General features: G+C 39.7%; 2 protein-coding genes across 4 annotated transcripts in view; one reads left to right on the forward strand and one right to left on the reverse strand.

The window, feature by feature from the left end:
* The window catches only part of LOC310887024 (uncharacterized protein), a 211,546-nt gene that overhangs the window by 30,643 nt on the left and 168,838 nt on the right, over window positions 1-12,065 (reverse strand). The gene's annotated exons all lie outside the window — the stretch shown is intronic.
* LOC310887075 (tyrosine 3-monooxygenase-like) overlaps window positions 1-12,065 on the forward strand; it is a 36,090-nt gene that overhangs the window by 21,285 nt on the left and 2,740 nt on the right. The window contains exons 9-11 of the mRNA XM_083812547.1: window positions 1,580-1,636; window positions 4,696-4,791; window positions 10,467-10,600. Coding sequence (XP_083668673.1) covers window positions 1,580-1,636; window positions 4,696-4,791; window positions 10,467-10,600 — 287 coding nt within the window. The remainder of the gene's footprint in view (window positions 1-1,579; window positions 1,637-4,695; window positions 4,792-10,466; window positions 10,601-12,065) is intronic.

Here is a 12,065-nt window from a genome sequence, read left to right on the forward strand (position 1 = left end):
CACAACCTCCAGCAGTAGTGGGCTAGCAGTGCCCGAGGAGATAAATACTCCAGGGGAGTGGTAGCACTGCTCCCTGTGGATATTTTGTAAAAGGAAGAGCAAGCAGTGGTTGTGGGACATCTCTATGGGAGAGCCTCCATCCAGCCAGCCTGCAGCAGGATGCCGGTGGAGCCTCTGCAGTGCTGCTTGTCTGAGCTGTATAGACTACGTTATTCCCCTGGCTTCCTGTCTGATGCTACACCAACCCAACCACCAACAGCCATCAAGCCCCTAGGCTGGCTCTGCCTGTGGATGTACATTTTTTGTCTCACATGATACTTTAATTGTGTCCATCACCATGTCATTCATTTGAGATGTCTTTCCTTTTACAACTCACCAGACTCTCACAGCATTGCTTACACTGGTGAGGAGGCTCCAAAAGGCAAACAGAGCTTCTTTGTACAAAAGAGATCATTTAGTATGAGCAGTCAGTGTCAGACCCAAGTGAATTCAATGACCTTGTGTAACTATAGACTTCAGAACTATGGATGTACCTCAAAACCATAGCAGAGGGATAAAGATAACTCATATTCTAGGCTTATCAATTGGTGGCCAGGGTGGAAACTGACAATAAGTGCAGAGGGGTTATATGATGTTGATCCTTGATAGAATGTCTGAACAAGAAAGCCGCTTCACCTCACAGTATGTGGTTTCCAATTTTATCAACTTGGATACATGTCAGTTTCCATTCTGGTCATAAATATGGGCTATTATCAGACTCAATTTAGTAGTTCTTAAAGTATCCTTATGGTCTGTAATTGTCTTTGGAAGAACTCTCTTCAGTTCAGTTCGACACCGGAACTGAAGACACCTTAGAAATGACATTATAGCAATTTCAAAACTTTCAGCTTTACTCTTTCTCTGCCTGTAACACAGACTATACGAAATGGAATAACGTTAAATTAATTTTCACAATTTGCATTTCACATTTTCAAAAAGTATTTTCACAGCTGAAATTCACCCCATAAAAAATCATTTTTATTCCATTCAATGTGAAAAAATGAATGGGGAATAGGGAATAGCTTTGTTTGTTTTCTGCACAATACAGCTTCCAGGATAGTTAAGAGGAGACACCTACAGAAAATTATTGTGAGAATAGTAATTAACAGAGAGCATAGTTGTGAGTAAACAGCATCCTCCCTGCATGTATCTGACATACCAGTAAGGGCTGTCAGAAAGAGAATGAGAGACTAAAAGGTATGGAAAAAATAAAACCCACCTTCCAGTCCTTAGTTCTCATTCCTCCCTTCAAATCTGTGCCTGAGATAGTCCAGCATTAAGCCAAGCGATGGTTAACTTTACACAGAGAACTCTGAGGATTAAACACTCATCTCATGTGGTTCCCAGTGGTATGTAGCTGGGGGCCAGGGAGAGGTAGGCATCCTGGAAGCCATGGAAGGTCATTTTGGGTGACAAAAACAATGAATAGTTCATGCTATTCATGCTAGAAATGATGTGGTCCTCCCCCTTCCCCTCTTTCTCTCCCTTGGGCTGAATAATCACACTAGTGTAACACTGACTGCTTGCTTACTTGCTTTAGGATATTGGACTGGCTTCTCTTGGATCATCTGAAACAGAGATTGAGAAACTAGCCACAGTAAGTACAGATGGCAGTTTAGTATCAGAGGCAAAAACCAAAGAACTCACTTCATATCCCTCACTGTTCAGGGAAGGCTCTTTAGTGTCTCGGATTAGCTACACAAAAATAGGAGCAGCAGCAGAATTGTCTTCTCCTCATCCACAGGTTAGGGAGGTGCCAGAGCAGGAGCTGGAGTCCCTCCAAGGAAGCCCAGAAGCACGTGATTCCACTTTGAGGAAATACTTATACTTTTTGCTGCCATAAGAGTATGTTCCTGATGCTGAGCCTCTATAGTTTCAGTAACGGGAGGGTTCCAACTCACTTTATATTCACCTTTGATTCTCCTAGATTCACCTAATTGACTGTATACTCGATGTGATTATATGTATACTCGATGGTGCAGGGGACCATCAGAATTCAGGGTGCCCTTTATTTGCTAATCTCACAAAATAGGTGAGCTCTTTGGCAGCAGGTACTCTCACTTGGTTCTGAATCCCTAGGCTGTATACAATCTATGAGAACAACTCATGCAACCTGTAGCTGCCATCTTGGTCTGAAAATACGCCGGAGGCCAGATTTTTTATTTTTATTTTATTTATTTTTTTCCGATAATGGCATGATTATTTTTTCACGGGAAGGAAGGAGTCTTATTCTCACCCACTAAGGTGAGGCTCATTCAGGAAAGGGTGTGGATGAGAGGAGACTGTCACTCCTGAAATTCCTCACCCAGCTCACAGGCCCACTCTTTGTGAAGTGGAATGAGGCACTATTTGAAAGTGATTATGGCTCAGCTAAAATCTGTCTGCATGCATCTGTCTGTGAGTCAGGATTAGGTAACACTAGCAGCATTTTTAAACATAAAAGGTCCCACTACTGAATTGTTTGTAGCACCATCCAGGTCCTGGTCTCATTAAGTAAAGGGACTATATGGGAAGAGGCAGTGACATGTCCGCAGTTCCTCTGCATTTACCCTTCTCTGGGTCTGGAGAGACTAGAATAATTTTAAGATTTATGTTTTGGTTAGGGTTAAAATAGTGATGGGTCCTAGGAAACCATTTTGTGTAATTTTCCAGGTCTTGGTGAGATTGGGTGAAGGACAGTGGTTTACACAGCATTCCTTTGCAAGGACCTCTCCCTTACTCCAGATTGTTTAAGACTAGATTAGAGATAGGGTTAAGGTTAGCAAAACAATGGATGCTAGATCTGAAACTTTCACAGTGTCATCTAGGGTTTGGTGAGGTAGAACGAGGGAACCTTTTTTAAAGAGCTACCTGCAGTTCAGAATTTGTGAGAATACAATTTACTAAGTACCATTCACGTATTCAGAACAGTAAACATATTCTGGATTAACCACTCAATCTTCAATTTTTTTAAAAGTTCAGACATCTAATCTAGGCTTATTTTTTACGTTTCTTCACCAGAAAGTGAAGATAAATAACCTTTAATGCTTTCTCTACCATGACATAGATGTCTACCATAAATTCTTGTTTCTCTCCATTCATTATAAAGAGGTAACTAGCCTAGGTAATATGGCAATGTCTAAGGTACCTAAGAGTTTCTTAAGAGAATCTTGACTTGTTGTTATGGTCTATAACATATGCACAGCAAATGTTGAAATGACATTATTTCCTTCAGTTCCAGGAGTTTTCTAAGCAGGTGAATCCATACACAAGAAATGGAAAGTTACCAGTGGTCACGTTCTCCACAGTGGGCCACTAGTACCATGTCTCATACCCTGTTAAGACACTGAGAACCAAAAGAACCTCACTAAGAACCAAATAAGTGATATCTAAGGAACCACTTATATATATATATATATAAATCCTTCTCCTAGAGCATTGTCCTATGTCTCACTGTCACTTTCTGCAAAATGATGAGATACTTGAAAGGCTTTTCACTGGAAATAGTAAGAATCAAGATTATTAACACAAGAATAATGGGGAATTATCACTGGAACGGAAGAGAAAGCAGCTCTGAGTTTTGCAGAAAGAAACATCTTGGCATACTGTTTCTTTAGTTGCAAATTTGTAGGCTAAAACCAAAAATCATCAAAATCAGAAGATGCATATCAAAGAAGGTTGGGGAAAGAAAGAGAAAGAGAGTGACAACATAGACAGAATAACATATAGTTTCACATTATTTTGTGAAGTGCTGGCAATTCTTTGAGAAGGGTGCTGAGAATGCTAAATTGAACCCTGCGAATGAGGCAGCAAAGAGCTACATGTCCCTGAAGTAATCTTGAAGAGTTGCAGCACAAAGCCATATTCCTGAAATGTCTTTTGTTTTCCATGTTTTGCACAACACCTAACCAGCAGCTTAGGGGTCAAGCTGTGTCCAGAATTGTTCCTCCACTGTTCATTTCCTTAGACAGTATAATAAAGGAAGGGCTATCAGGTTACCAGAGCCAAGAATTGCTTTTATCCCATCACTGTCCAGCAGGTAAAGGAAGTATGGTCCCAATCATGCTTTATTGCAAGAAAACAAACAAACAAACAAACAAAACAAAACAAAAAAAAAAAACAAACAGAAAGATGTATCTTTATTTTCTATTGCAGCAAGATGAAAATTGAATTGGTATAATCTTAAAGGGTACATTGCTGTTAAGGAATAAGTCATTCCTCTGTTCTGACAAATACTATCATATAGAGAAAGGAGGAAGGGAACTGCCTTTTCAAGGACCTTTCTAAGGGTCTTGAACCCTCTGTGGGTGTCTACCTGTGCTTTTGGGGAGTATGTATTGAAAACTGTCAGCTTTCACTGACTATAAGGCAGCTCAAGGCTAATTTGTTTAAAAACAGATATTATTAGCAGTTGTTGTTTGCTTTTGTTTTTGTTTTTCTTTTTGAGGAGAGTGAGAATGGAAAGGATGGCAAGTTTTGAAAAAATATGTATTATGCTTTTTGTGTGTTATATGTTGAAGAGAAAAAATAATTTACTTAAAATATATAACTAAAATTTGAAGATACAAAGACGTTAAGGACTAGGAATAAAATAAATTAGAAGGAAGGAAAAAGGAAAAGCTTAAAAATGAATTGCCTATTGAGACTGTGATTTTCACAAATTGTTCTTGTTATCAGCTTTATTGGTTTACTGTGGAGTTTGGTCTCTGCAAGCAAAATGGATCCATCAGAGCTTATGGGGCAGGACTGCTTTCATCTTATGGGGAGCTTATGGTATGTGTCATGTATTTGGTATCAAAATACTTCTATAATCCAGTTTTCCAAATTCTCTGGTAAAAGCAAAATATTTCCTCACATAAAGCAATATGATTTAAAATACTGATTTTTCTTTTGCAAAGAAATTTGTTCTTCCTCTCAGGAAGCTACTGAGTAGGGTACAAAATACAGTAGGACTGTACCTGTCTTCAGCCTAGAGAGATGAAATCTGATGAAGCACTCAACCTATAAAGTATTAGATTTGTTTCTTACTGCTCCTATCCAGTAGTGATGCAGTTGACTTCAACATAAAACTTTTCTGTACTTTTCTGAATTACTCACTAGAGGGCAATATTATGCCTATTATGAACTGCTAACTTCATCCACATCATTGACCTTTATGCACGTATACATCAAAAAGCACTGACTGACTGGACCAAATTAAGTACCAAAAAAAACCCAAACCAATAAATAGGATTGACAATGGCAAAAAGAAAATGTTTTAGAATTTTACATTCATAAATACGTTTCAAAACTAATTCTAGCTTGAATTTTATATAGATGAAAATCTGTATGTAGGTTGAATACTGTACTGCCTGGAGAGACAAACTGTGGAAAGAGTGTACTCTTTTACAGAAAGCTCATGGGTTTCACCTCCTTCAGACAAACAGTTGGTAGGAGGGACATTTTTTCTCCTCAGTTTTTCAGAACACTGAAGCAGATGATCAGTTTCTAAGTGCAAAAGCCCTGAACCGATATCATTAGGTCTCAATTGCTTCAAGTTATGCAAATACTGGATGATGTTTGGTAGTAGTAAGGACTAAAGGTGGGGGTGTGGAGGGTGTTCTTTTCAAGCCTATTTATAAACTAGGTATCAAAATTTTCATGGGAGATATATACACACAGACTATAGACGTGTCTATGTACATATTGATGCATCAACCTACCACCCAGCTACATGATATATTCATATGAAACCATGGCTTTGGATTAGCACACCTGGGACTTCCATGACTGGAGACAGATTGTTATAACACTTAAAAAAAAATAAAACTCTCCTAAAGCTATACAGGTCAGTCCTGCTCCCAGTCAAGTGGAGGAAATAGGATGAAACCACCCACTAGTGTATCTCAATGCGTTTATAATAGGAGTCACAGAGGTGCAGCTGAGAGTTACCTATGGAAAGGGAAACCCTCACAGACATTGTGTCTCATTTTAGCATCATTAGGTGAGTTTAGCATCAGTTCTCTTCCAACACTTGCAATTTGGAGAGTTTTGTTTGGAAACTCAGTTGAATAAGATTTGCAGAGCTTTCTGGATTGGAAAACTGAGATCTGCATGCTCATTACAGCTATAGAGAAGTGAGTATGCCTTCTTTCTGCACAGCAACCTGATCTTGTGCCTGACTGCTCATGAATGTTAGCAAAACTATGCTAACACTATTGCAGCACTCATCTGTAAAACAGTGGAATGTATATTATCTTGAAACCGATCAATCAGCTCACCTACAAATTAGGCTCCAGAACAAAGCGTTTAGTTTGAGCATCTGTCTGTTCTAGGATAAGGCTGAAGCTACTGTTTTTCTGAGACTCCCTTAGTATTTACTGCATTTACAGCCAGTAAGCAGGATACCTAGATTTGCTTTTATTTATCTGGACCACAAAGGTCCAATATCAAAGCACAGGTAAAGGTAACATTTATTCTAGTCTGTCTGCCTGAATGCCTTAAATCATAGCTTTAAATCATATGCATTTACTTGTTAAACAGGATACTAAATGGCATTGGTAATCATGTCTCCTATATTTACACAGCTTTCATAGTAATATGCCCACAGAATCTATCTGTATCAAGTTACCTTCTTTTCTGTTTTCTTTTGACACAATTCAAGGTAAAAGTCATGTCAGAAACACTCACCTTTGGTGTCTGGAATTGCACGTACCAGACTTGTGCTCTCCCTCCTCTCTTTCTGCCCTTTTCTTCACCAGACACCAACAAGCTGTTCTACTTTGGATTAAAGTAGTAGGCAAGCATTGCTTGTTCACAAAACTGTGCCATATAACACAAAAGTAGAACTGCATCTCAGATTCCCTGCCTGTAAGGTTGAGTATAGGAGTGATAATTGTCCTTGAGTTGATAAATGTCTGATTCTTGTCTTTACTTTTGTTATCAGTAATTGAAGGGTAATGCTGCAAGATAAGCTTTTGATACAGCTGGGTTCACATGGGTCTTCATCCATCTTATTTCTGAAATTATATACAGATGTGATGGCATTTATACTTAATAGGTAATGAAGAAGGATTCCCTCCTAACCCCTTCCAAAAGTGTATCCACTTTTCATGTAACACCTAAGATGGGCAAGTAGCTGATCAGCAATAATGCTATGTGCCATGTACAATCCTTACGTGAGCTCTGGAAGTTTGTCTGTGTACCTTTTTGGACAGCAGATTAGTAGTTTCTGTGCAATTCACCTTGAGCACCTGAAACTTCATGCACACAAATTATTTGTATCTATGGCCTTAAGTGCTGAAGTTTCCTTTGAGGGCTGGCTGATTCACCTCAAGAATTTTTATTTGGAACAAAAATGAAAACCAGAAATGGTTCCATTTAATCATTCTAGTCCTTATAAGCGTTTAATTCTAACTTCAGTATAGAATCCATGGCAGTGTCAGTGAAGTGCTGAGGTCCTTTTCTTTAGCAACTTGAAAAAATATACCGTTTCTTTCACACCTGAAGAGAGGAAATATGTGTAATGCAGTGTCTATTTCAGTAGAAGGGTGTGGGTTTTTATTTGTTGTTGTTGTTTGTTTGTTTGGGTTTTGGTTTTGTTGTTGTTGTTTGTTTTTTGTTTGTTTGTTTGTTTTAGAAATACAACAGTGGTTAGGCAGTTTTGTTAGAGATGAAATACAAAATGTTCCTTGAACTTGAACTGGAAGATAGTGAGGCTCATGACAGCCTTTAGTTCCTTAAAGAGCTCATTTTGCAGTCTTAGACTAGCTCTTGAGAAAGCTCTGGATAAGCTTCACTCTTGCTTGGGAGAAAGCCATTGTCCTTCCTGATAATTATCTGCCAGCCTTCTCAGTATCAGACCAGACGTGAGCTTATGGGTGGAGTCCCCAGACTTAATTTCATATCATCTAGAGGCTCAGCAAAAGTTGCACAGGCAGGCTTACTGCAGGTTGTGTGATCAGGGAAACACACTGCAGTAACCTGGGCAAAGGAGGGTCTTCCTCATCACTGGAGGCTTCCAGATCAGTTATAGCAGGGTGATTTGGGCACTAAGGAGGCAATAAAGGCATGAGTTATTAAGGCCAGATGGTTGGCTGCAAGAAGATAATATCTAACCAGCTGGAAAGGGTGAGTGGTGTAACATAAAGCTAATATTATTGAGAATTTAGAATCAGCACAAAGTCTAGGAACATCCCTGAACTGCAGCCTGGACTGGCTGTTGGTGAGTGTATGACTGTAACCCAAGGAACCACATCCTGACTACAAAGTCTTCAAAATGTTTTCCTTTTCTCCACAGCACCCCCTCTGACCAGTTTGAAGTCAACTTTGGGTAGTTATTTTCTGTGTATGAGCTGATCTTGCCCAAACCTGGGGAACAACATAGGGAAAGACAGATAACGAGAGGTAGAGATGAAACACCCTCTGCGTGGTACTTGCACTTGAATCCATGTTGTCTAAAAAATCATTTAAAGACAGCAACTAGGTATTGGAAAGGACAGGATAACCATACCCAAGTCTAAACTGAACAGTTGTAATGGGTCTGACTGCTGGCCAACCTTGCCTCTTCTGAACTGTAAGAATTCCTCCCCAATAGCTCTTGGTATTGCACTGTTTATTTCACTATATTCTGTCAGCTGTTCTGCATTATCCAAAATGCTTCTCCTGTTAACACTCAGCTGGACTCTGTCCTACATACTGTAAAATCTTATGGCTCATACCACACTTCTGGCAGCAGTCAGTGCTACATATGCTTTTCTTGCAGCACAACAAGTACTCAACTTGTAGAGGCCTTTCAGGCCATCCGGTTTCAAGCAGAACTTCCACTAAAATCAATGGGATTTCAGCTCTGCTTCAGCACTGACAACATAGCGGGACCCCTGTCAGGTTTTGAGTTTCTAAAATCTTTTCCCATTAGTCCCCTGAGCTTCTTAGATTATAAGAGCAGCCTTATGTTTGTGTATACCATCCATCTTAGACTGTATGAGTGCTCTCCAAGGTTTATTCTTCAATTACACACTGCAAATGAAGAACAGGGAAAACACCATCTTTTAGCATTTTATATATATATATATATTTTTTTAAGTGTATATGTATTTCTGCACTAGTTCTGCAGCAAATTGACCTACTGGTTAAGCAGACCTCCGATGATGGAGAGTTCAGGCTCAGTTCAGTAAAACATCTAAAAAGGTGCTTAAGGGTACTGTCTGAACAAAGTCTTGAAAAGCATTACCCAGTTTTACCAGCTCTTTACAAGTACCATGGGAATTGGCATTTGCATTGTGAAATGGTGAAAGAAACCTTCTGAAGACTGGGGAAGAAGAGAGAAAGACAAACAGGCAGACAGCAAAAATGGGCTGGTACTATAAGATATATCAGATGTCTGTAGGTGGATGGGGGCACACTGTACAGGCTGAGGATGGAAAGAAAGGTCTTGATTTTGCCTGAGAGGAGTTGCCTTTTTCCTTTTTGTTTATATCCAGGACATTTTGTTTATATCCACTGCAGTGGCCATACAACTCACCATCATGGCTAACTGGAGGCCAGACCAGCTTTTAGGCACAACTACAGTGCAGTTCAAATGGCACTGGAACTGAGCTAGCATTAACCTATCTGACTCAGGTTGCAGAGGCAAACAAACTGTGCAGGAACTTACTCTGAAACTGAGCTGTGCTGCCTTCCTAGGACCCTGCACAGGTACTAAACAACCAATACTAATACCTATGAAATCACACTGCCACCATCTCTGCTGCTGGCTGGTTTAAAGGGATTTCCAGTATGTCTATATAAAAGGCAGAGGTGCCTGCAGACTGCAGTGTGGACAGAATTGGCTTCTGTGATCCTCCCATATGCCTGAGGGTAAAATGTAGAAGAACCTGAGCAGAACTTATAGAAGAAACTCCATGGGCCCAAATCACAAACATACACATGCAGAGTATAGTGTACATTTATAGCTTGGCTTTCAGGGACACTTTAATGCTGCTTAAATGTCATGGGAGCTGTGCAGAAAATACCAAGAGAGTTCTGTTTGTTCTTCAGTGCAGCAGGAAATGTGAGCTTTGTAACGTGGTCTGGGGACTTCAAAATAGTGTTGTGCAGCACGATGATTCTTCTGTGCTATTGGCTGAGAAAGCAGCATGATGCTGAGACTATTTTTTCTAATAGATATTTGTATTTTGGGGCATAGCGTAGACTTCCCCCTTCCTGTTTGTGAATTGTCTATGGTACCCAATAATACATCACTGTAATACAGAAAATTTCTTCTTCTTCTTCTTTCTTTTTTCTTTCTTTTTTTTTTTTTTTTTAACTTATTAATATTAACTACTATTTATGAAAAACAGCTTTCTCCTATGAAAGAAAAGGAAATGATACTGCCTTTAACTATTCCATGAGTATTTCATGGCACAGTAGACACTAATTCTTGCTATGTTCATTTACCTATTCTAACCTTTGTTGTTCCTGTTACAAAGTATGCTTTATCAAACAAGCCAGAGTACAAGCCTTTTGATCCAGAAGTGACTGCAGTTCACCCATACCAGGATCAAGCCTTCCAGCCTGTCTATTTCATAGCAGAAAATTTTGAAGATGCCAAAGCCAAGCTCCAGTAAGTAATTTCACTGAGGGGGGCACACCAGCTTGAACCCACACTTCTGCTGCACAGTGGCTTTTTTAGATGTGAGAGTGTTTATCTGAGAAAAACATCATAAAAAGCCATAGCTAAGTATTGCTACACCCTGTCCAATGCTTCGTCTCAGCAATATTTCATCTTATCAACTTCTGAGGTAAATTCTGTAACTGAACAGTGAGAGTAGAGTGCAATCCCACAAATAGGGTGCCTATGTGCTGTTCCAGACAAATGAGAGGTCATGGAGAACTGACTTAACCCAAGGTCACATAGAAATTTTATAGCAGACTCGGGAATTAACACGGATTAACAGGGGTCTTAAAAATAAGATTGCCTTTCTCCTCTGATTATATCTGCACAAGAATGCAGAATCAGCATTCACAGGCAGACTGATTTCTACCAAGTAGCTGACTGCAATCTAAATAATATTATTCCAAATTAGCTTGAGGTGTTTCTTAATGCATTTCTGTGGCTGTTATGTAGTAAGTTGTTGTTTTTAAAAAAGGGTTTAAAATTCTGGGCCTCAATCTCCAACAGTTAGAATAACAAGACCAATTCTAGCTGGAGCTACTGGGGAGCATGCAGGAGCTGAAGTGAGAAATTTATTAGAAGAGGAAAACTTGGGCCAGATTTCTTCCCAACCTCCCCCACCTCCTGCCCCAAAACACTGTCTGCTGGGGTTATAACAATAGCAAATTAGGCTCCTCATCTTAAATCTGTGGGTTCAGATTTAGTTATTATCTTGGCACTGTGATAAAATGCAGCTGAGAACTCACTGGCAGAAGAGAGACTTTCAAGAGCTTTTGACTCAGGCAGACCTGAAAAGAGCTTAAAAGGACAAGGAATACACCATTCTCAAACTTAAAGCTTTTTTGTACATTTTTTCAGGATAGTTGCTCAGCCAAAGCTGCTCAAAATAACTGAAGGCACAAGAATCTGTCAGAATGGAAAACATAAGGCAACATCAGTACAGGGGGTTCCTACCAGCATGTACTTAATGGAAACATTGTCAAAAATGGCAAGCAATTTTTTTTTTTTCCTTTCAAGAGAGATGGCAAAATAGTCCAGGATGCCTAGTATGGATAGGTTTTTAGGATTTTATGCAGAAAGAACTACTCCAGGTTATTTCTTGGAAGTGAAGGCAGCAGACATGCTGTGTTTCCTGTATTCCTGTAGCTTGTGGTTGTAATAACTCTGAATCGTGTTAACGTAGAGCTGTAAGAGCACAGACGGATCTGAGCCAGCCATGCTGAGAGGCAAGCACTGCAGATCTTTTGGGCTGCAAGTAGTTCAGCTGTGGGGGGGATATAATGCACCAGAAAACCTTATGGAGTGACAGTGATGAGGGTGTCACAGTAGCCAGAGCTACCCTGATAAATCCATGTCTATGTACGGATAAATTAGGTCCTGCAGGTTTTATATGTGGGGAAGTGGCTTCTGAACT

This window comes from Anser anser (genome assembly GCF_964211835.1).
Source record: "Anser anser genome assembly, chromosome: 1".
Classification (NCBI taxonomy): domain Eukaryota; kingdom Metazoa; phylum Chordata; class Aves; order Anseriformes; family Anatidae; genus Anser; species Anser anser.